This window comes from Cornus florida, unplaced genomic scaffold (genome assembly GCF_030987335.1).
Source record: "Cornus florida cultivar Cherokee Brave unplaced genomic scaffold, ASM3098733v1 CherokeeBrave_3.0.0_Hap2_Chr06, whole genome shotgun sequence".
NCBI classification, from domain to species: domain Eukaryota; kingdom Viridiplantae; phylum Streptophyta; class Magnoliopsida; order Cornales; family Cornaceae; genus Cornus; species Cornus florida.
The window spans coordinates 62564369-62590439 of record NW_026775576.1 but is presented as its reverse complement, the minus strand read 5'-3'; the positions used below and the strand labels follow the sequence as shown (position 1 = coordinate 62590439).

The 26071-nt window shown below is 34.3% G+C and overlaps 1 protein-coding gene across 4 annotated transcripts; it reads right to left on the bottom strand.

Annotated features, from left to right (window-relative positions):
* Nucleotides 1-8224: 8224 nt before the first annotated feature.
* LOC132311703 (uncharacterized) lies at nt 8225-22909 on the bottom strand. 4 transcript variants are annotated; one of them, XM_059809747.1, is made up of 10 exons: nt 22394-22909; nt 20495-20905; nt 17909-18019; nt 17505-17595; nt 12872-12940; nt 12467-12544; nt 10851-10943; nt 9426-9476; nt 8602-8835; nt 8225-8520 (listed from the first exon to the last, which is right to left on the bottom strand). In XM_059809747.1, the coding sequence occupies exons 1-10, from the start codon at nt 22480-22482 to the stop codon at nt 8389-8391; spliced, it is 1359 nt and encodes a 452-aa protein (XP_059665730.1). In that variant the 5' UTR covers nt 22483-22909; the 3' UTR covers nt 8225-8388. The 4 variants fall into 4 exon arrangements, 3 of the variants coding, with proteins under 3 accessions (XP_059665730.1, XP_059665732.1, XP_059665731.1); XM_059809749.1 differs by having other exon boundaries at nt 20495-20811; XM_059809748.1 differs by lacking the exon at nt 10851-10943.
* Between the last annotated feature and the right edge of the window lie 3162 nt (nt 22910-26071).

The window sequence follows — 26071 nt, the reverse complement described above, 5'->3', positions numbered from 1 at the left end:
TTTATGATTTCATATTTTTTGACAGTTAGTGTCTTGTCTGATGAGGGCAGGGGATTATAAGAGAATGTATTAGAAGTTTCGACCTATGACTTCTCATATAAAAAAATAGGTTCAAAATTTTGTGTGACCCAATTTAATGATAATTATGGATTGGTAGAACAGGGTTCTGAAATAGAACTTACGAGTTGTTTCAAGTGACCTAAATTGCTGTTTTGATTAAAACAGCAAATCAGTGCGAAATTGCTAGAATTATGGTTAAATATGAAGTGAATGAGAGAGTAAAGGATGGAAGATAAATAGAAGTAGAGAAGATAAAGAAACAAGAGTTAAAAACAAGCAATCTCTCAAATGAAAGCTTTAAAGCTGCAACTTCTTTGCACCTAAATCAGTCATTTGGTTGTGTGGGTCTATATTTAACTGCTCCATGTCAAATGAACCCGGACCATCTAATACTGGTCCATGTCAAATGAACTCGGACCATTTAATAATTTATTCTCAAGAAATGACCCACTAACAAGTGTTACAGCAGAGTCGAGGCACCAAGGTTGGGAAGGGTAACACGAAGCGGTCTTGCTCACAAGGCAAGGCCCGTTCCAAGGAGCCTTCACCTGAAGTTAGGGTCACCAGAAGTGAACCCTCATGCGAGGACAGCTAAGACCGTTGCACCTCAAAGCCTTGCCAATTCAAACACTCGACCCAAGTTCATTGCATTTACTAGTATCCTTTCACAAATGTTGGTGTTGTTAGTTTAAGTGGAGTGTAACTAGGACCAAAGCTTTGTAACAGTCGTGATCTTCATCTACTATTCTTAGTTAATGATAAGAAAATTACTTTCCGTTCCTAGCAAGTTATTAGAGCCTTCTACGTAGGTCGAAGTGGTAAGAACTTGCGAGATTGCTTGTTTTTTTACTCTTGTTGAAATTTCAAACTGATTGTTGGGCCCCACTTTGTAAGGATAATTAGAGTATTTTATATTAGGGAACTCATATTAGCGCTCTACAATTTTTTTCTTATAAAAAAAGTTAAATTACAAAAGAGACCTTACATCAAAAAATACTTAGTTCTAATAATTTTTATGACATAATTACCCTTCTCTTTAACATTTTAACGTTTTAGTAGTTAGATTTTACCTTTACTCATTTGTAAGTGATTAGGAATTAAAAAGGTATTTGAGTTTGAAACAAACTTTATAACAATGAATAAATATATATTCCATTAAAGAGAACATATTTAATTGAAAGCATATCAATTTCTACTATAACAGTAATTTTTAATTGAATTATTATTATTATTTTTTTTGTTTATTTTTGTAAAGATACATTTACTTGAATTAAAAAGGGCAAAGTATAATAAGTCCCCCTCGACTATGGGTCTTTTCCAATAAACCCTCCTGTTTAATTTTTTATCAAAGAACCTCCTCCAACTATCCAGGGGTAAAAGAGTGGATGTTTGAACCAAAATCAAAACTTCATATCTCACAAATCGTACATCCAAAAATTACAAATAATATATGCTCGGAAAGCTTATAGAATAAGGATTCTAGAACTATAAGCTTTGTCAACAAGCCACCATAATCAGAGAGAAATGAGAAATCTAAGAATTTACTCCAGCAATCTTATTTTATTCTTAAAAAATACAATACTCGAAATATTTGTAATAAAATTTTCAGAATTATTCATTTTCATATGGAGCATAACATATAAAAATTCTAGCCCCAATAGAGACCCATTTCATGAGATTTCATATTGTGTGGTATTTTCATTTTCTTATAAACTCACCATTTAAAAAATAAAAATAAAAAAAAATCAAAATGAATAATTGGTCTCTGTTGGGGCTAAATTTTTTATATGTTATGTTACATATGTAAATGAATAATTTTGAAAATTTTCTTACAAATATCCCAAGTATTTTATTTTCTAAAAATAAAATAAAATTGTTGGAGCAGATTCTTAGATTTTCTATTTCTCTCTGGTTATGGTGGCATGTTGTACAAATCTTATATTTCTGGAATCCTTGTTTTATAAACTTTCTGTACATATATTATTTGCAATTTTTTAATGTACGATTTGTGAGATACGAAAGTTTGAAGTTCGAATGAATTATGATTTAAATAAAACAGTAATAAGGACATTTTGGTCTAAACATCCACTATTTTATAGGGCTGCAACTCGGGTAGACCCAACTCAAAATAACCCGAGCCCAGCCTGAAATTTTGTGGGCTTAGGTAATGTTTTTCTAATTTTGGTTTGGGCCTGAGTTTTATATTTTGAGTCCGAATTCAATTCGGGTTGGGCTTGGGTTGATATGAATGAAGCCAAAAGTCCAACCCGAGCCCGAAAATATTATATATATTTATAATTATACTTAAGTTACAAGAGTGTAGTAACCAAGTTGATAGTGTGCTTGGAATTTATGCTTAATGTTTTAGGTTCATGTCATGGGTGTAACATTAATTGATTTATTTTTTACACACAAATTCTTCTAAGGTGGGTTTAGTGCGGGCTCAGGCTAGACAAATTATGTATGGGCTGGGTTTGGGCTGAAGATTTTCTATATGGGCTTAGCTCGAGATGAGTGCCAAGCTCACCCAACTCGCTTGAGTTGCAGCCCTACTAGTATTTTAACTCTCACATAGACAAGGGGGTTTATTGGAAAAGGCGCATAGTCAAGGAGGGTTTATTATACTTTGCCCAATTAAAAAAAAAAAAAAAAAAAATTCTAATTTTACTCGAATAAAAATTATGATTTATGGTTCAATGAGCAAGCCAAGGAAAGCTTGTTTGATTTAAAAATAAAACTTTTAGAAATAATATTATTATGTGATTAATTGATGACTTTTAAGGGTATACAATATAGTGTTATATATTACTATATAAATTTATGAAGGCTAAGACTAAAAATAACTAAAAATTCCTCTGCACCGGTAGTGAATTGTATTACTCAAGAATTAGGAACTTTAGGGCTAAGAAAGTAAAGAGCCTTTTTGACAAAGATTTATCTCGGGGAGTTATCAATTTTATTTGAAATTGTGGCTTATAATGCTCGTAATGTTTGGTTTATAATATTTCTCTTTTCTTGGTGTGAAAAAAGAAAAATACTACAATCTAAACTAAAATGATGCTTGAAAACTAAACAACGTTGAAAAAATATGAATAAATTGAAATTTTAGAATTCTTAAGGAAGGGCAATTATTGTATTAACAGTGTAAGAACTAAGTATTTCGTAATTTAGGAATTTGTTTGTAATTTTATTTCAAACAAAAGGAGTGGAGTGCTCGAGGAGAATGGTAGAGCGCCAATATCAGCTCCTTTTATATTATTAGTACTACTTGTTAAAAATTAAAGTAATTTACTTTTAACAAACAGTTTATACGATCCTATTGAGGTATTGTAACAAATATAATTCATTGTCTCGTCTCATCAAAAAGGGTTGCGCCACGTGAGCGATGAGAACATGCGTAGAATATAGAACACATTTCATGAGCCATAACTCTTCATGACCTCTATTTGATATGTGTAGAGAATATGATTCTAAAGTTTTACATAATTATGTATAGAACTGTTGAGTATTGAGAATTATATAAAATTATAGTATTGTGTATAATATATAACATTCTAAATAGGTAAAGGGTAAGGTAGAATTATAAATATTAAAAGAAGTATTTTTTGAGAGTAAATCTTAAACGTTGATTGTAACGTATTCTAGCCATTAATTAAGGAGGAGATGCTTACATAAAGCAGTGGAATCTCATTTCTAAACAAAAAGTGTCTAGGGTGAGTGTATTGCCTTGAAGAGAAGCGTGGGGCTAAAGTGACCAAGCATATATGAGTGCATGAAATATATATTCAGTAACGAATCTAATTATAAGAAGATGACGATTTCTTAGATTGGTTGGACGCATAGAATTTGGTTAATTATAGGAACGGTATCAAACCTTTAGAGTATAACATTATTATTTTAGTTGGGATTAAGGTTAACAGAGAATTTGAAAAAAAATCAAGTACTTTCTTAATTGTAGTGGCACACTTGACCACGTGGTAACTCACTTGAGAGGATTTAAGCCCTTGAAGATTTGAGCTGGAATAACTTATAACTAGACTTGATTTGGGCATACTTTTTGACTTGGGACCTTGATCCTTTTATTATTTCCTAATTTAATATTCTTCCAATTTTGTGCTAGATATATTAATGACACCACTTGGTATGATTACATGATTTGGATCGATTGTGGTGTAACAAATTCGAACAAATATCAAAATAAATTTGCTGATTAAAGGTATCATACTCACGAAAAAGAGTTATGAATCGACTTATACGACGAATCATGTTCATAACTCTTATTTATATTCACGGGCAGGCACCTGACATTTGCCGGATGGTTCTCGCTTTTCCCGGATGGTTCTCGCTTTTCGCATTGATACTCTCATAATATACTATAGATATATATATATGTTATGTGTATATATATATATATATATTATGTGTATATATATTTGCATGCAAGGTATATATTGCATATTTGTGTGAAATTTATTCGATTAGGAGAGAATGGATTCCGGGTTTAGTGGAGTTTTGTTGAAAGAAAATTTTTTATCTCAAGATATTATTAAGAACTAGGGGATTAGATTTGGGTGTCAGAAGAGAGGCTTTTCATTAGATTTTGAAGGTGGGTTGATTAGTTTTTATTTCTTGGGTTACAAAAATTTTTACATTTTTTTATTACATTGGATTAGGTTTCTGCAAATTGGTTTTAATTTTTAAAAAATTTAATGGAGTTTTGTAGAATCTCTATATCAATTTAGTTGTTCGGTGTTCTGTTTGCTTGTGAGCTAAAATGACGAAAAATTTGGGAGACTGTAGATAGATCATTTTTTTACCCTTTCCAGTTTCTCTTGGCAAACAAACAAAACCAATTGTTTTTTCAAGAGTACATATACCGCCAATTCATGTATAAGATGTGATTGTATAAATGTCCTACTAATTAAAGCTAAAATTACAGAAGGGCTGTTTAGGCTTTTTTTCATCACTTTAATCTGGCAAACCTTGGGAGTATCTAAGCATTTTACCCTAAAATTTAAAAATTAATTATAAGGTGTTTTTAGTTCATATTTTATTTTTGCTCGAGACTTTCGCGGAGTCTAAGGAGAGTCGGATGCACGTGCAATCTAACTCGCGTATAAAAAAGTTGTTTCCATTTTAAGCAAAGCAATTTGATGTATATTTTGCAAGATAGGGGCTAAGTAGCTCACTATTTTAGTTATTAGAGTCACGGTAAGATTTGATACATTAGAGTTATAGTAAAATTTGATACACAAAACTTTACCTGTTAATATCAAGTTAAACTATTCAAGATAATATAACTTTAATATTTAAATACTTCAATCATATTTATTCACCGTGTATAAACTCCATGGTTGTTATTTTCTTCACACTTCCTAACATTAAAGATTTAAGGATCAGGAAAATGCCGCACGTGGATGAAAGAAAGAATTGGAACCTGGAACGTAAGTAAAACAATAATGGGATTTGAAATGTTCATGTGGTTCTTTAGGATTTCTTTGTTTTCTATGTGGCAGGCACGTCTGAAGTGGAGTGGAGCTTAAGTAATTTGGTGTTAAAAGTAATTTCATTTTTTAATATGATGGTGTGGATTCATGTAGTTCAGTAGTTAAAAATGTCTCAAGTATATGTGTAAGATCATTTGTTTGTTTTCTATGTGACAGTTGTACCTAACCAAAATTATGTGGATATGTGTAAGATCATTTGTTTGTTTTCCATGTGACAGTTATACCAAACCAAAATTATGTGGAGCCCAAATAAAATGGCTATTTAGTTAAAAATGTATTAAGCACCTTTTATACCCGGTGTGAAGTTATTTCTTTTCAAATATGGTAGAAAGAAAGACAGGCATAAAAGGTTACCGTTACCTCGAAATCATATGCATGTGAATCACCCAGTAAGAGAGATTATCTTGCCCTGGTATACTTTGTGACCCGTGCCATCAATTAATTATATCTTGTCATAAAATGTTTTTTGTTTTTTTTTTTTTTTTTTTTTTTTTTTTCAATAAAACATATCATTAAGTGTTAATAGTTAATCAGTTCATGATACCATGTCACTACAACCGGAATAATAAAGTATTTCTCCTATTGTTACGGGGTTAGGACCTTGACAAGCCCCCTGACAACCATGGGATGCTGTCAGCGTGCACTGGGGGTGCCCAGTGGCATTTTTGTAAATATGGCGAAAAGTGAAGTTTAGAGTTTTGGCTCGAGATCTTTATGAGAGGTACGTTGAGTCCATAAAAAATGGTTGGCGCAGACAGCACTCGATTTGGATGTCGGGAAGAGTCTGAAAGGCCATTATGACTCCTCAAGCATATGTGATGTCTACTCCTGTCAGAGTGCTGATTTTCCTTAGAACTATACTAGGGAGGGGTCTGTTGAGCACATCAGTTGGGCTATGGCATGGCTTGCTTAGAGGGCTTAGCCAACATGCATGGGCACGTGTTGCACCACTCCAAGATGGTTACACAAGAGGAGAGCATCCAAACTACCGAATGGCAAACAAGATGGTTATACTAGGCGGGCGCACGGGCAGGGGTTCAACCCGGTGTGGGCACGGGCGTGCAGTCGCGTGCACACGGGCGTTCAGGCATGGCGCGCATAGATGAGCACCGTCATACGCGCCAGAGTGCAGCAGCTCGCTTATAGGCGTGCACTCGGACGTGCACACAGGCGTGCATGACTTGGCACGCCGTGCACTTTGAGACATTTATATATGGGTACAGATTAGTGGGCTTGGCACGGGCTAGGTTCACAAAGTTGGCTCAGTTGGTTAGCGGAAGTTACTAGCACTTTCCATTCATTTTGGGGAGTGGAGGTGTGCTGAGTAACTTTCCATGCATGTGGCATAGGCAGTTGGAGTCGGTTTTCTCCACTATGCTGATGGTTACAGAAAATGGCTAAGTGGGCTCAGTTGGTTGGGGAAAGTTACTAACACTTCCCCCTCATGTACATATATTATGGGGAGTGAAGGTGTGCTCAGTAACTTCCCATGCATGTGACATGAGCAGAGCGTGCCAACAAGCTAGCAGTTGGGCTTGTCAACTGCATATGCAGTGCTAACACACTTAGAAGGTGCCAGCACGACCCTAGGTGGATGGGGATGTCATCCACCACTTTAGTGGGCAGTTTTGAGAGTTTGCCTATATATTGTTAATGTGGATTCTGTAGAAAGGACAGATTGGGAGTGAGACACAGAATTGTGTTGTGAGAGACTTTTGTATACTTCTGCAGGTTGAGACATTTCCTTGTATTGTTTTGTGAATAATAGTAAAAGGTTGGAAGCCTTGTGCTTCTGTAAATTCGTGAGTGTTATTATCCTTACATTCTTGCAATTATACTTGTGTGTGAGAGTGTTTTACTTGCTGTGTGTTCTAGGCAGCAAGTATGAGTTGGCTGAGCTAAGTTAGATATTCAGAGAAAAGTTGTTCATATTTCTGGCTTAGTGCCATCACAAGCCATTAGATTCGTGTTCAGAATTTACCCCTGTGACACCTATCATCATATTTGTTGGAGAGATTCTCACGAACCTTTTCCTTCTCGACACCATGCCAATGTCGTTGGTGTGCCTTTGAAGTTGCTCTCTGCTTTAGATGCAGTGATGACATGGTATCATGCACTAATCATACACTAACATACAATGATACGGCCCACTAAAATAGATGCCTTCTTATTTACGTGTCAGTGCATAATTAGTGTGTGAAACCATTTCATCACAAAACCGGGAGCATTCAAGTTCTTCTCCATCAGTACAAGAACACAAGTGAGCCAAAACACACAATACGAGCTCAGACACCTTCTCAGGATTACCCAATCTTCAACAAGCTAAAAAATTGCGCCTGCCTCCGTGGCTTTCATCTTGTTTCTCCCCCGAGGGCAGACTTCTATTAAGATATGCAAGATATCTTTTTTAACTTGTTGATCATGAGAAGTTTTCTCTCACAGTATCTTTACCATCTGTTCGAAGAAATCAAGCTTTAATCACACAAGTAGATTCGAACTCAACTTCCAAGACCATTTTCAGACTGACAGGAAATGGGTTTTCACCGTAGCATGATATTCAGCATGATCACGTCGTAGAGTAAACCGGAGGGTTAAATATTTGATCACATTTTGCTAATTTTGTGGGCGTATGACATGACCTCATGAGAGTCCAATGGTAACAGCGAAACAATTTAAATTCTTACCATTTATAACTTGGAGATTACATGACACCAATAGGCGTATTACATTCCCAACAGAGCAAAGAAAAAGAAAAAGAAAAAGCTAAAAACCTGAGGATGATCTTACTTAGGAAGAGGTCAAGTTTATATTAATACAAGGATTATATGCTTTCACATAAGCCCACTAAAGAATCCCAAAGGAAGGTCTTTTCCGGGCATACCTTAATCAGGTGTATCTTTAGTTCCACTTGCAACTTCTTTTTAAGATCAAACCCGAAAGAATCGCAGATTTGCTGATGACACAAGGATACAACCAAGACTTAGATTCAGTTATGTAAAAGAAGTGCAAGCAGAACTAAAGAAATTATATTTACCTTTGTCAACCACAAGATATAAGTAGCAGAAAGCGTCGCTTGTGCTTGGAAATCTTCGAAGTCATTATTTAGAACAGTTGAGCAGGAGCGGAAGAGTTGCATTTCATTATCCATTATGGTATAAATGTTATGACTTAGGCTAGTTATACGATCAAGATGACAGGAAACACTACGATCGGTTGCAAAATGCTTTATCCAAACCAGCAAAAGGAAGCGGCGATGAAGCCAAAGGGACTGCCAAAGACAAACATGATAAAGGATTATTGGAATAAACCTGTAGATGGGTGTCACGGTGCAACAAGTGCCTTTCTCTGCAGAAGTGCATTTAGGCCCCATCTCTAAATTCACAAATGATGTGCATCAAAAAATCATAAAAGGGTTGTAATATTTCGGATGTATTATCGGGACTGCTGTAACATGAGAGAGCAAGAAATTGACAGGCGCTTTATCCAGTATACTTCAAGAAACAGAAAAATACAACTATGACCAATGAGAACTTGTCCCCACCAATGCACACCAATAAGGCATTTTGCAAGGTTTGCTTCTCATGGTCTGCGCAAAAGACTGAATTCTAGGAGTGCTTTACCTGATGGATGTCAACTATTTTATGATTCCATGGCTCCTCGCCATGGGTCCAAGGCCATTATGAGTAATATATTGGAAAGATTATATAAATATCAGTAAACAACCAATCTTATTTTGTCCGTGTGGAAATGTCAAAATACTAGAATGCTTTCTGGATCCATCACATAAATTGATAATGTGAATGGTTTGCTAACTATGATGTACTTGAAAAGTAGAAGAGCTATAGTAAACCCAGATACCTCTCTCCCTATGTAAAGCTTTATCAACTTCTCATCCCATTCGAGCTCTTCCTGTGACACCCATATAATATCACACAATCAAGATAATGAGTTTGAAAGAGTTTCTAAAAGCGCAAGGAGACAAAAGTGTAAGTTGCAATGAACAAGTAATTAATCAATAAAAACCCATTAACTAGTGCATGCTAGAATGTCAAAGAGCAGGGATTTTATACCATATATCTTTAACAATTTAATTGTAACAGGTATATATGATTTTTCTGAACATTTTAAGAAAGTCTAGTATCATTTTGAACTGAAAATTATTGAGACACTCCAACGTGATTCTTGCCTATTCTTCTATTGTTTGACAAAATCAACACGATAATCATGATGTATCGTAATCTATGTATAGTGCCTATCCCTAAATGCACTTTATATGTTTTTCTTTTTTCAGTGGCAATGATCGAAACCCATAATCCCACCCATGACCAATCCATGCCAAAATGTAATTGTACTACAAGAGCTTTGGCGTGACTAACGTGGCATTATTAGAAGCAATAAGCCAAGGCTCACAAACATGAGATGCAACCTGTAAAACAAAAACTATTTAATTTCAACCAATTAATAAAGTCGATTGTGATCTACCATACTGCTCAAGTATGACATGATTAAACAAATCTTTGTTTTTCTGGATTTGCTGAATCCATCTGAGTACCACTTTCATAATCCAACTCCAACATCCACATCCACACTGGGGTTTTACAACCCATAAATGAAACATTAGACAACTCGCCGGGGCTTAAAAGAATTATCAACTCATGAAAATTTTAATATTATTTTTCTGTTACTATTTTACATGTACATTTTGTGATTTCAGAAACATAATAATAGCCTAACCTCTTTTCTCGCTATGGTCAAGCTAGGGGCTTCTTTTTCTTTTATAAGTAATGATAAGCTAACCGTTGAAGGTAGAGAGAGTGGGAGTCGTTATGAGGTCAAAATTCAAACTGAATAAAGGCTCTTCAAGCTTCTACAGTAACATATTGTACATAGTTTATATAACAATGAACAATGTTTTCAGAGAAATACCCCAAACTTCAAAGGAACAACCAGAACTCATCAAGGAGGAAGCACTTAAGGAATTTTAGAGGAAGCAAACTTTTTTCCTTTGGTAAGTTTTTGAGAAAGCTCGAATGAGGAACAAGTCTCGTATGTTCCTAGGGGCGTGGCTATGCAAATTCGAAAGCAATTAGAGACAGAGTATTATAGACAAGGGCAGGTATGCTACTTTTGAAGGGAATTTAGCATTTTGACAACAGAAATCACCACATACACAAGCACCATGCAGAGACGTATATGATATAGAAGCATGTAGCAGACTTGTTGCAGAAAAACCGGAAGATATTTGGCAATGAAACTAAAGAAAAATAAAATACAAGAGAATACCTTCCACACTCGATGAAGTTCTTCATCACAGCCAGAACATGCATTTGTATCTTGTTTATGCCATGAATCCTCTAACATCCTGAGCATTAACCGCTGCCAATAAGTAAAATCTGTGACTGTGAAAAAAAATGGTAGCAACAGCACCAAAATAACTGCATACAGCTTGTCCTCTTTGCTATTTTGCAGAGCTCAGAGTAAATGCACATCACAGAGACACGGATGTTAAGCATTTTTCGCTTTCCTTTATGCTCTTCTCTAGATCTGTGGTTTTCATTTCTTTATTTTTTATTTTTCAGGTTTATTATTGTTCCAAGAACAAAGTCTGACAAACAAATACAAGCCATAGCTCAGTTGGCATCAGCATCAATAAATTTTTGGTAGATCTAGGTTTTAATTTGTCTCTACAGAGAGGAGTAATATGTACCATAATAGTAATGGCCAAAATGAAATATAAAAATGGATGTGTATCAAAAACTATGATTGATTATCCAAACCTGAGATGAAGGAAAATAAAGGAGCAGTAGCTATGCATAAGGGTGATAACAGCATCTGAGGGCTTTTCTGTGAATCATAAACTAGAGCATGCCCAATGTCAATTGCTATGGCCTTGGATTCAGCTTGAAATTGCATAATAAATTGTAATAGCCCTTTGACATGCAGCCTAGCATGAAATGAACTTCCACATTGACCAAAAATTGCTAAAACCCATAAATAATTGGGAAAAATAAAAGGTGTTTTGGCTAGACATGATCATGCACCAACATCCAAATTATATCGATGAGGTCTGAAAGATGATTATAATGATACACACATATCATAGTCAAAAACTCTGAAATTACAAAGCAATTCCACAAACATAATTGGAGGCATTTTCTGACAACCTTTTATAAACTCGCTACAACACATACAGCAATAACAAACAAAGCTTGTTCCCAACTCATCGTGTTGGCTTCATGAATCCTATTTTTGTGTTCTCATCAAACCACACGTTATCATAGTCTCAATCGATAAAATCGAGAAATGCCTATTGTTACTAACTCTATCCATGTTAATTTAGATCTTCTCCTCCCCTAATATTACCCTAAATTTGGACCATGTCACTCTTTCTAACTGATTCAATTTTTTATTTTATTTTCAGAAGTTCAAGCAAACTCACACTCATCCACTATATTTTGTCCCTAATGAGACTCGAACACTTAACCTCCCCCTTGGGAAGGAGAGCTCATACCATCTAGGCTAGTGCCCAATGGTTTAACTGGTTCATTTTGTGTCTTCTTTACACATGTCCAAAACATGTTAATTGATTTTCTCTCATTTTATCTCCAATAGGTGTTACTTCAATTATCTCCCGTATGTATTCATTTGTAATCCTAGCTTTTCTTGTCTTGCTTCACATCCATCTCAACATTTTACTTTTTTCCTGCTCACATTGTGCATATGTTGTTTCTTAGCTGCCAAACATTCTGTCCTATACACATAATAACTTGCCTTTCAATCTTAGAGGGATACACTGATCACATGGCTACACAACAAATATATTTACACAAATTTATGCAGTAATTAAGTGATTTTTTCTATGAAAGAGATACTTTATGATGAAATAAAGGGGAACTCACCGCGCGATAGTGAAAACAAGAGTTGTCAGCAACGTGTAATCCAGCCCAATCTCTTGATTTATTTAACTCATGCAACACCTAATGTGCAGGAACTACATCCATTTAGTGCACGAGAATCGCATAAAGTGACTTAAGGCTAGTTTCATATATTAGTATGACTCCAAGCATGTGTGCACGCCACAAAACACACACATTGATATAGACACAGCAAACAAACATAAAAAATGATTGAAATCTGAAAATGAACACAAATTAGACGCGTTTAAAAGTAGGGAAACTGGAGTAGTTAATTCCTGTAAGAATATGAAGGCCAACACATTCACATTGAGTGGAATTAAAAATGGACACCGAAAAGTACTGCAACAAACAAAATGCTTGCACGATTGGAAATTTTTAGAAACTGACCTGTCCTCTTGACATGTAGGAAACTAACCAGCAACGGTGATTCCACGCACGGTAATTCATTTTTGATTTCTGCAAATAAAGTGAGAACCAAATTACTATAAGGCCCATTCCTTTTGCCCCTATATGCTCCCTTACCATTCTACCTTATCTTTACCATCTAAACCTAAAGATACATTTGAAAAATATGAAAACTCATGTAAAGCTAAAATAACATTCTACAGAAATATGGTACAGAGTATCCAACTTGAAAAGGAACCTCCAGTGCAAACATTAAGTAGTCCCTTGGGATCAGTAAATTTTGAAATGGCAATGGAAAATCCCCCCTGTTTTCCTCAAAGCACAAAAGTAAGGAAATACATTTTCAAACTTATTGAAAATGCTGGGAAGCTATTACCTGTTTACTTCTGCAATGCCTCATTTTAAGAAATGGACAAAATAAATTAACTTTGCAATCACAAACATAATATCTTATCAACATTATATACTTAGACTCACTTTCCTGATTTTCCATCAGAACACACGAGTTCTGTCATTTCTAAATGATGAAAAGTGAATGTACACTATGGCAGCTTTAGTACCATGGCTACTCAAAATTCTAGTGAAAATAACCAAGAATATATGTCGAAATAAAAGTATCCGTTCAATGTCTAAGTATGTAGCTGGAATAATAGTATTTCTTCCTTTACTTATACTCTTCTTTTTTTCAAGTACTTCAGAATTATGACAGAGTTAATTGAATAGTTTCAGGTTCTCAGTCAAGAGGAAATCAAGCCAGGAGCCTTGGACCCGCATAGAATCTACATCTATGAGATTGTTCCTTGGTCTTTATATGTGCTTTTCTGTATTTGATATTATAGAAATACTACAATTAAGGGAGCTCCACGTCACTGGAGTGACGGAACTTCATAAAAACTCATCTTCAAGCCCTAAAAAGATCCCACATATTACCTCAAGAATGAAAAGAAATAATTTTTTTTTTTTTTTTTTTTTTTTTAAAAAAAAAAAAAAGGATCATTTTATATATCACATTACATGATGCAAACATTTACACGAAAACTTGTGTTCAAACCTGGAGTTTAAAAATTCCTTAAAAATCAAACAGGGATATTGTTTCAAATCCAACAAAAAAGACCGAAAATAGAATCAGGCCAACCGCATGAAAAATACATGTTATCAGAGGATGGTCGTGTATAAATGTGAATATGGACAAGTGGAGGCTAGAAATGATTTTTTTTTTTTGGAAGTTAAAGCAACTAACAATTGATGGGCTGGGGATTCGAACCTGGGCCGAAGGCCACAAGCATCACATGCCCTACCAATGGCCAATAACATGATGCTCGAACAAAAAGAGGGGAGGAAAAATAAAATAAAATAAAATAAGAAAGAAAAGGTCAAAAACAAAATAAATAAATAAATAAAGGAAAAAATGGAGGCTTTGAGAGGATAGAAGAGATCTCGACCCAGATAACTTAACAAGTGAAGGTTTCTCCTCTTCAATGAAAGCCTTTAACTAAAGAAATAACCTTATTACAGTGTGTTGTAAGTAATATAGTGTGATTTCTAAACTACCAATGTAGCAAATATATAAATACACACACATAACATATAACTACTAGACCAACACTTTTAAACTGTTACGGAAAGGACCAAACAATGTATAACAAGCTCTCATGCCCTCCCTCATGTGCAACCCTCTCTCGCAAGTGGATGGGAAAATGAACAAACAGAAGTAAGTGTGAGTATATAAATAGAAAGGGAGTATAAATGCAGATGAATAGACTTAAAAGTTGAACCTGAGTCTCTCTAGAGCTTTGTACGGACACTTTTACGGAAGTCGTGTGTTCTTTCATACACAAACACTTAATGATCAGTCCTAGACCGATGAAGGTAGTAGAAACATATAGTCTTGTTGTAAAAGGTTAAGTATGTCTGTAATCTTCCCCTCCTAGCATCCCCATAAGTGGACATAGACTGCAGAATAGGATTAATTAGATGGAATACAGCATTTAGTAGAAACATCTAATCTTGTTGCAAAAGGTTAAGTAGGTCTCCAATCTTCTTCTCCTAACACCCTGTAGGAGGGACATATTGGGCAATGCATTATCTATATAATCATCTATGCCCCAATCATAAATGTTCCTCCAATAGACATGGTCCAGAATCTTGATCACATATCTTTTAAGTCAATCCATCAGACTAATAAGAAATGAACCTCACCCAATTTGCGTCCAGTAACCTGTGGTGATCTGGCAGCACAACCTAGTATTCTTCCCAGCACCAAATGTGTTCCAAATACATACTTGATCTCGTAATTCGTAGACTTTCAGGATAATAAAAATTTTAAACTCTCCCCCAAAATAGGCCACAAGCAAGGAGCTCAACCTCAGTCCTGAAACCAGAATACATGTTATGATGATTTCTCATGTTCTCATTCTGCCAAAAGATCTCCAAACTTGCTTGCTAGGAAGAATTATCCTATTTCTTCCCCTAAAAGAATTCATCCCTCCCAAAATGAAATGCTAATTCATCCTCTACTCCATGAAAAATCTTTCTATGGCTTCTCTGATCTCCAACACAATTTAGCCAGAAGAGGAAACAAAGATAGAGAGTAGAAAACTGAAAGAAAAGACTACATAACTAAAAGCAATTCTAGTTTCCCTCAAGTTTTGCCAGCCCTTCCATTTTCACTTATAGATCCCATTCTACCGTTTTTTATATTTGAATCAGTCCTCGGCAGTACTTGAAAAAAAATACCTTTAAAGCTCCACAAGCAAAAGAACATAATTCATGAACGGAGGATAATGGTTGCAATAGGCAGGTTATTTATTGGAACTCCAAAAGCAACTCCACCCTTCATTCTAGAGGTACCTCATCTTCTATTCCCACATTTTCTGCAAGTATTGGTTAACATCTAACATATATACTGGGAGAAGCAACAATAATGGACCATTCCAAGCAGCACACGGATAAATGACTCCACACACAAATGGCCACAATTTCTAATGAAAACTCTCTTATCCTAAAATTACTGCAGCAAAACAAATTTGAATTCTTGAGGCTGACTCAAAGCATATCTAAGAGCATACCAATGGGCACATTGAACATCACTCGAAATGATAATAATGAAAAAGAAAGAACAGTATCATTACCAAATTAAGAAATAGAAGATCACTGTGTCCCTACAAGAAACCATTTAATAAACTTCCTGCCAATACTTTGAGCACCACTATCCAGTGCTGAAAAAGGAAAAAAAGTAACAAAATTTAAATATACCAAAACCCTATCCAAAACAAATTTGTTTCTACTTATCACCTTAAAACTTTCCGTTATGGTGATGTTTACAAGCCCTGCACATTATTATTATTATTATTGTTCAAATTTTATGATTTCAAAATTTTGAATGGCACTTGATTCATAAAGAACGAATTTTTTGGTTAGAAGTTATATGGACTTTATTAAGTAAATGCCATGCTCCCCATGTAACTAATATGGTTAAAAGAACTTTAACATGTTTCCAGAAGAACCTTCAAAAGGAGTTAAAGCCAAAGCAGTGCAGGATGACCCAAATTGGAACCAGTGACCCCCCAACTTTCCTCTTAATTTAAAATCTATGAACTTATATGATAAAAAGAACTTGAACCGTACCCAGAGGAACCCTGATATCGAGTTCAAGCCGCAAAAGGGTATTAAATGGTCCAAACCAGAGACACGGACCCCAATCTCTCACATGTTCAGTTTAAGTGGGAGATAATTGTTTTCTCAATCGCTACTTGTCAGGACGTATGCCACTTTCAAACATCAACCAAGTGCAAAGAGCAAATGAATTCCAACCTGAAAAATAATCTATAAGATGCCACTGATGCATCTGTAACTCAAATTCCAGTAAACTTAGAAAACATGCAACTGAACAAACCAGATACATGTGACCTGGTACAATACCCTCCAGATTTAGATGCTCTCATCCCTCTTCCCATGTTTTCCTCTTTGTAGTTCTATTTATATCTGGCAAATTTGGTGAAGTTGTTCCCTTGCAGATTTACTCATCATCTCCAAGTAATGATCACAATATAGTATTTTCTTTATGTGATTAGAAAACAAGAGTTAAATGAAGTAATATCTACATCAAAAGAAATTCAACAACTAACTGCATTTCAAAAGTATATTCTTCTCTTCTTATCAATAAATTTGCAAGAAATTCAACAAGCAATTGCATTTCAAAAGCACATTCTTCTCTTCTTATCAATAAATTTGCTTTACCATTCAAAAAAACAAATATTGCATTTCAAAAGCAAATAATATTTAAGCTCAAAAAAGCTATGTCACAAACAGATATGATCTATTTTCCATTTAAATGTTAGATGTTCTTTGCTACATTCTAGCTAATCACATTTTTTTATATAAAAATAATAATAATAATAAAGTCTAGATAATCACATTCACAAAAATTTCCCAAATAATAGTTCAGTTCTGACACACAATACATAAATATATATATAGAACAACTCAAGAAGTATAGGAGTAGAGGAAGCTAAAATATCATTTCAAGGAAACAAAGGGAAAAAGGTAGAAGACTATTCAGGAATAATATACAAGCCTAACAATAATAAAACCAGTTCCCACTCTGAAATTAAACCTCCGCTATCTTTTTCACTAACTCAGATTCTTTTTCCACAATCTCTTGCAGATTTGAACACTTTCCAGCAATCATCTTGATCACCCACCGCCTACCAATAATTGACATTAATAAGAATTGGGTTTGATGAACCATGGAAACATAAGATAACTATAAGAAATGACTTCAATACATATCTATCTGGGATCATCATTAAACAAATCAAATCATACATCTCACAAAAGTGAAACAGATCAATAAATATGAAAAATTAGTCTTATTTTGTCCTGATGGAGTCAAAATTAGTTATCTTTTTTCTGTCATAAAAAATATTCTCTTTCTCATCACTAGGGACACCACTAAAAAGACAAGCTTTCATCACTATTTTGCTTACAAAAGTGTAAAAAGACCCTTACTAATGCTACCTGTGGCTCCAAGCACTTTCACTTTTTGGTGAATATGAAAGAACCAACGATGACAAGAGGAGTTCATCAATCATAGTCAGATAATGTTGGTTGTTAGACAAAAGTAGTTTCCTGCAATATATAAACAACATATAACAAAGTGTCATAATCACAATTGGTGATAGATTGAAAACATATTCTATAGTATCATGTCAAATAACAGCAATAGAAAACATGGTTCCAAGTTATTCAAGGACTAGATCCCATGCAGGTAAAATAAATGCCACAAAACTTCCATGGGCCAGATCATCCAGATCTCATGTAAACATTTCCATCCGACAGTAACAAGACACTCCTATCCTGGCTCTTTTGCTGTGCCAGACATAGCAACACTTGACCTGTATCGCAGCTCAGATTGAACCGCTATGTTAAACAATTTGACTCAATAAATAGCGTTGGAAGCAATGTAAACCTAATGAAGGATGGTGGATAAGTCAACAAATTTTGAGATATATGTGTGTGTGTGTGTGGAATGATTAGGAAAGAAACTATAAAATTCTTGTTAGGAACCACAAAAAAAAAAAAAAAAAAAAGGAGAAGAAGAAGAAGAAGAAAACCATTTGGTCCTTGCACATGTAAGAATCTCTGTAATACTCTGGAACTAAACACCTTCATGTTCCATCAATCAAAGCAAGCAGCCAACCGCATTCTGTTAATTAGAGGGGAAACAAACTACCAAAAGGTTTTTAAAAAAAACTACCAAAAGGTACATAGAGATTTACTGCTCTACAGACAAGCCTCAGACAAATCTTTTCCCAGGTACCAAAATTTCAGACTCCTGCTACCTCCTTAAAACTTTGAAAATCTGAAATGATGCATCTCCTCACTTTAGAATTTTAACTTTACTAAAATTACAATATATATACCCTAAGGTCTTGCTCAACCTAAACATTTTTTTTTTTTTATAATTACTCAACCTCAAACTTTTAGATTCTAGAACATCTCTCTATATTTACTAAATTACCCATACTCCAGTTTTAATTATTAAAACCATGCTATCAGCGAACAACATACACAGCCGGATATCCTCTTGAACACCTTACAAGTTCATTTACAGCTAACTAAAAATATAACGGTTCCTTGTTTGGTGCAATGGTAAAAGATCAGGCTGAGAGTACTAGTAAGCTGGTTCAAGGCTGAGAGCACCCACTTCATAAAAAATAATGTGAAAAGTTAGGTTTGTCTCTAGTATTCCTCTCCTAGCACCCTATGAACTTGCACTGGTAATGGCCATTTTTAAACTTCTCTCTCCTCCTACTTTTAAAAGTTACAACTTCATCATAAATATCCCTAATTATATTTTGTACATATAACTGATACTCTTTTATTTTCTAAAACCCTCCAAACTGACACTCTTCCTAAGAATCCTATCATATGCTTTTCAACAGTCAATAAATTCCATATGGAGGTCTTTCGATTTTCTCTTCTTCTTTTTTTCGTTAATACTAGTTTTGGTAGGAAAATAGTACCCATGTAAATCTCCTGCACGAAGGATCAGAGTGCTTTTCAGGTACTGTTGTCTAATGTCATAACCTTGGCGCAATTATTCTTTCCAAAAATGTATTGTATAAACACAAAAATTCATAATTTAATATCACGATAAATATTGCGGCGTTGAACCCTTTGTTCTTATATATAGATGAACCCTTTGTTCTTATATATAGACAACAAGGTGTTTTTCTTCCATCAGGTATCTTCTTATCCTGTAAACTCTTGTTAAACAATTACATGTAACCAAACTGCTGTATCATCACCAAAACACTTCAATGCTTCAATAGTGATTTGGGTCCTACAATCTTTTCCATTTATCCATTTAGCCTCTTTTACCTCACCTGCCCTAATCCTTTAAGAGAATATGTAATTCGTATTAGTGATAACTTAAATTCCTTGTATGCTTATAATTAAATAATCTAAGAAAATGTCTCCTGCATCATTAATTAATCTCATCATCCGTTAGTAATACCTTGTCATGATCACCCCTAAAATCGTAAACATGGTTTTAAAATAAAAGGGATCTAATAAATTGCCCATAATTACTTCATAAAAATATCCAGGACGTAGTCTATGTAGAGGCTCCTCCATTCGTACTTTCCATCCATCCAATGGAGAGCATATGATCTCATACAAGAATCAGACTGATAGCATGCGTGCTGAGAACGGACCTAGCATTTGCTCTCACTGGAACTCCTCATTCTATTAAAGGTGGGAGGAAAATGAAGGCTCCGTAATTATACAAAAGAATAAAAACCAAAAATCATACTGATATTTTTTGTATACCAACCTTCCTTCAAAAATGGATTAGATAGGCTTGGATAAGGTTTGGAGCATTGGTTGGTAAATTACAAATGCAAAGCTACACATTCAGACTACTAGTAAGTGTACCAATAGATGGCATTACTAGAGTATTCAGTTCATCAACTAAGACCAATGCTTACAAACATTTCAAGAGAATTGCCCTGAACTTTCATAATTAGCACCATATATAATACAAACGAAGAATAAAGAATAAAGCGGTTGGCAGAAAACAGATTACAGATAGGGAACAACCTGGAATTCCATGCAGTTCCAAAATCACTGCTTAGCAACAAAAGAGCCCTGCTGTGCTTCATAACTTCACTTTCGAGGATGTTTGAGGAAGCTGAATAGCAAGTTAACCCATTTTTCTCACTGGATTCATCTTTCTCTACAGTCAAGTTAATACGTGTCTTGTATTGTTCAAGTGCAACCATAAATGCATGTTTGGCCGTGTTATATAACGGAAAGAGAACCTGGGTTGAAATGCCCAACTTATGATCTCTACTCCAGAAAACTGTATCTGAAGAATTAGCTTCGGATATTTTTGATCTCACGATACCATCTGCTGACTGAAACACAGTTCCAACAGATGAGAGGAGGGGACCGCCTGCTTCTTCATTTAATGAAACAAATTGGGATGGATGAATAAACCCCACTTCATCACTAGGTGTAAATAAAAAAGAAAAATAAAATATTTAGTGGGACTACAACACCATAGAAAGACTTATAACAACTTTTAAATGAAAAATTGCACTCCTACCCACAATGAACCAAATATCATCAGCAGGACTAACAGGACCAAAAGAGTGAAAGACGATCTAAATTTATAGCACATAAAGAAGACAGGTAATACATAAATAAAGTCACTTATAGATCTCAGGCGAAAGCAGAAAATAAAAATAATAAAACCACTAATAGACACACACACAAACACACATTTATATACTACAAAATTGTCCAATAATATTTTAACATGCATTTGATAAATGATTAGCCTGTTGAGTTAAAAGTTAAAAAAATTAAAAAAATAAATAAAAGTAGGATGCTGCGTCCTAGAACTTGCTTAGTGAAACAGGATTTTGTAATATAAATGACAACGACGCAGAGAAAATCGGCTGTAAACAATGAAATACTAATTACCTTTCATCTATATGGGATTCTAAATTTCATATACATCAAAGCTCTCTTAACCATTGAGAAGCAACAAATTCAGATAGAAAGTTTCTATGTGCACCACTAGTGTATAATTCTTCGGGAGAAAAAAATTAACAAGAGTATGTGAAAAAGTTTCCCCTAATTGTGTGCCATCTGAAAGGGAGCTGAGGAAAAAAATTAATCACCTTCAGCTTAATTTTGCAGTAGCTAGGGGTTCATTGCCCCTTTTCTTTCCTCTTTGGAATATGGTTAACTCAAGATCAATGGTTGTGGTTTTGAGGAGTACAAGGGGTGCCAGAGCTAGTACGAGTGTTACATGGGTTTGGGTGCGCCAGTCATACCACGTTATTGGTGCACCCACCCAATCAAAATGCACCATATGAGCTTCTTGTCAGCAATTTTTACACGGGACAAATTTTTACAGAGTTGTCCTAGGTGTAAAAAATGCTAACAAGAAGCTGATATGGTGCATTTTCATTGGTTGGGTATTACCAAGACGTGCACTTATTATAAATAAATAAATAAACTGACATGGTATGCTTGGCGTACCCAATATCTTCCCGTACCCCCAAATTCCCCATGTTTAAAGGCAACAGACCCACAACTATTCTAACATTATCTCTCTCAGATACAACCATAGACCTCCACAGCCACTTTCCCCCTGATTCAACTCTCTGATCTTCTAACTAAAAAATCACATTCTCTAGTAAGGGATCAAACTGTGTTTAAGCATAAGAAATCAAAGGAATATAGAGAATAATAAGTGGCAGACATGAATGAAGAAAGCATCACAATCTCTTAAAAACCAATCAATTACTGAGTCTGTAACTCTAATTTAATATGCACTGAAATTTGTAGAGATGATCACAAACCCTTCTATAGACTTCAAAATCGGAATAACAACAAATCATAACCTTCAAATCAAGTACTGAAACTTACAGATATGATCACAAATCCTTAACTTGAAAATGAATGGAACAAATAAAAATGACTTACATTAAAGGATCAGCTTCCAATATGAGCTCGAATTGGTTCAAAAGGTCCAGAGTCTTTCCCTCGCACTGCGACGACTCTTCTTTACTCATTGTTCGATTCGCGAAATTGTTGTGATCAGAAGTGTGTGTGCCTGTGTGAGTTTATGCGTATAGAGAAAGACCCAATTTGTGTGTGTAAGAGAGAGTGCCGGTGAGTGTGTGTGCCTGGAGCATGTTGGTGCAGCTGGTAAGTTTCATGTGGAAGTCCAATTCTCCACAAATTTTGGTTAGGAAGATCTGTCTCTCTTCAATTGTCTATCACACTTGGGAAGAACGCAACAGTAGAATCTTCAAGAAGGGAAGCTGCTCACAAAGAACTCTTCTAGCCAAAATCACTTACTCCATCACCTCAATTCTGAGACTGGGATTTCTAAAGGATTGCACAGCCTCTCAAGATCAATCCTCTTAGAATGGAACCTCCCTCCGTCGTGCTGTAGACCACCTCCTCGCCCTCCAGATTGCTTTACTTAGCTTTTACTGATTCTAAAGTGTTCTCATTGCTAATGTCAGTTACTATGAGTCACTTTGTTTTGAATGGGCCTGTGCCTTGTTGCCCATTTGGGCCTGTTTATCCTTTGTATTTGGGCTTCGGGGACAAACTTTGTAAATACTTTTAACTCTATGTCAGTTGCTTTATTTTCCAAAAAAAAACGAAAAACTTGAACGTATGTTTTTGGGTAAATTAGAGTGACGCCCTTAGTAGATTTGCCATATTAATAGCCAATAGCCAAGGACAACAAATTCTCCATTTTTTATAAATGATCCAAATATATAAGCCTAGTTGAAAAATACGACATTGCTTTCAATATTTAAATTATTTTTATTGTAAAATATTAAAATTATTGAAAATTCAGTCCCATTTGACATGTGTTTTGTTTCTGCTTTTTTTTTTTTTGAAATACAATGTCAATTTTGGCAACAAAAGCATGGTTGGTGTAGCCTTATTTTATTTTACACCGTGCTACACAGTTCATGAACAGTGGCCTAAGACCAAAACACAAAAAAGTTATTTTTTCTTATTTTGACAATTATTCATAATTCAAAATCATAACAGTAGCGTAACACAAGCCAAAAACAAAACGCCTAAAATATCGTTCCCAAACATGTTTCTAATTTTTTTTTCAAAACACTATTTATGTTTTAACCAAAAACGAAATGCCTAAAACAAATCCTACCCTTCAATTAACACCAACCACAAAATGGCTCCGCCAACAACAAAATGGCACCACATGGCGCCAAATCCCACTAACCAATTTTTGTTAGTAGGTTTAATGTATCACAAATATCCTAACAAAATTTATGAAGAAAAATAAATTGAGTTGTTAAATCATGTTTGAGATTATTATTAAACTTGAAAGTGTCTTTATTTTCAAAATTTTCTTTTAAACGCGTTTGGAAGTAAAAAAGAGTACTTTTAAATATTAAATTTTTAGATTAGTAGACCTATTGAATGAAATTAAAAATTTTAACTTTTAAAACAATGGTATCCCTCTATTAAACCCTTACTCCTATTTTATAAAATATTGAATGCTCTTATAAATTATATAGTAGCACTCCATGAAAGAGTATTATTATAAAATCAACAATAGACATGTTTAAGTCTTTTAATTGTAAAAAGTATGTGTAATGTATCATAAAGCTTAAGTACATGAGTATGTATCTTTTTTTGACAACTGGAATACTTATCAATTTTTGACAAATAAATAAATTTGAAAACTGAATTACTTACCAATGTTTTTTTGGGTGTGACGCTACAATTGGCTGCAATCTGCCCTTTATACATTATTTAACTTGTATTTCACAGGTTGTGATTGACAGGTATATATATATATAACAAATGCATCCCCGACCGTTATAATTTTTGGCACAAAATTAGCCGTTTGGTTATACTGTGCCTTTTATTTGGTACGCGTTGTTATAATGTTTTTTATTTTATCCCGAAATAAAATAAATGAGTGTTTTGTTGTAAAGCATTGTAGGTTAAAAACGAAAATATATTTGGCAATGCAAATTTGGAGTAGGAATTTCGAAAGCAGAAACATGTATAACATATTTGGCAACATTTTTTGTTTCAAGAAATTTAAAAACAAAACATATTTGGCAAGTTCGACTTTTGCCAAAATTGGTAAATCAAAAACAAGAAACTTGTTTGGTAAAATATTAAGACATTATTGTTTTTGTTTTGTTATTAAAATTTAAAATATATTAATACATTATTATTTTTATATAATAGTACAATTTTGGATATGGTTTGAAAATTTATTTACACATTCTTTTTTTTCTTTCTAAAAGACTTAGAATAAAATTTAAAAAATTGATTTAAAGTATAGAAAATGTGAGTATATAAATATGTGGTTTAAGACTATAATTGTAATTCTTATTTTAAAATTGAATGTTGAATAATGTGGTTTAATACTATCAATGTCAATGCTTATTTGAAAAATCAATGTGATTAATAACATTATTTTTATAAGCGAAAGGATTGAAATTGAATTGGACATTAACACTTGAGCAAAAATTTTAGGAAAAATTTGAAGTTAATGTAAGCAAAAATTTTACTTATTCCTAATATCTTAAATCCCATTGAAATTTATTTTTTTCTAAAATGAGATGATTTTATAAACGATCAATGAAGAGTCACTTCCATGCATTCTAGAGTTCCTCTGTTCCCAGGTGTGCCAAATAATGGTTAGAATCAGTCTCCTACTGATTCTGTGAACCAATGAATTGGAGTTAAAAGTAAGAACAATAGTTGGTGTAAATAATAAATGCCATCCAAATTCCATGACATAAAGTTGGAAAATCAGTTCCTAACTTGTCTTGAGAATTGGCAAGAAAAAAATAGGTGATATGATGCATCATTAGAGCATTTTCAATCATTGTGTATATATTTTTTTTTTGTATATATGACGTGTCATAATAAATTTACACAAAAAAAAATTTAATTATTTATTTTTAACTTAAGCGGTTGTTTTATAGCTTTTGTGCAAAAATATATCCTCCAATAATAACCAATCAGTGTCATGCCTGAGTTCTATATAATTTTTACAAACTTACTTAATATAGGGTTGATTCCTTAATGGAATGAGAAAGATGGAAGAGAAAGGAAATATATTGATATGTCTGTGTAAAAAGGTTGTGTAAAATACATAACAAGTTACACATTGATGATATGACAGTATATCTTAATAAACTGTTAAAGATTTAAAAAAAAAAAAAATTGCACATCACACAGTGTATATTTTACACAAAAAAGTATTTTAACAGATTGCTGGAGATGCTCTTAGCTTGTAACACAAGTGATAGATGCAATTGCAATGCCCCTTCTTTTCATATTACTGGAGGAATAATGATTCTCCTAATATTTTTTTTACCCTGGCAATAAGAAAAATAGTCATACAGCATCTACAAAGAGCGCCATAAGGCCGTACAACAATAAACAAATTATAAAGCAAGAGACTAAAATTGAAGAATAGGCTCCAGATTTGCTGATAAACAAACACCATCAGAAACTACCAAGGGAGGAAAGCAATAACAGAAGTGACCCACAAGTCAGGCCATCATCAAGGCAACTGCTCCAAGACTGCATTCACAAGACGCCGCCGACGGGGAAGAAACCCTCCAAACCCCGCACAAGAGG

Excerpts from the sequence above, each read along its gene's own strand:
- LOC132311703 (XM_059809747.1), bottom strand. The coding sequence starts at position 22,482 with ATGAGTAAAGAAGAGTCGTCGCAGTGCGAGGGAAAGACTCTGGACCTT. Across the intron at positions 12,941-17,504 it reads TAGTGAAAAAGATAGCGGAG|AAATCAAAAATGAATTACCG; the intron begins GTTTAATTTCAG and ends CTTTATTTGCAG. Across the intron at positions 9,477-10,850 it reads AACTTCATCGAGTGTGGAAG|GAAGAGCTCGAATGGGATGA; the intron begins GTATTCTCTTGT and ends TGGGTGTCACAG.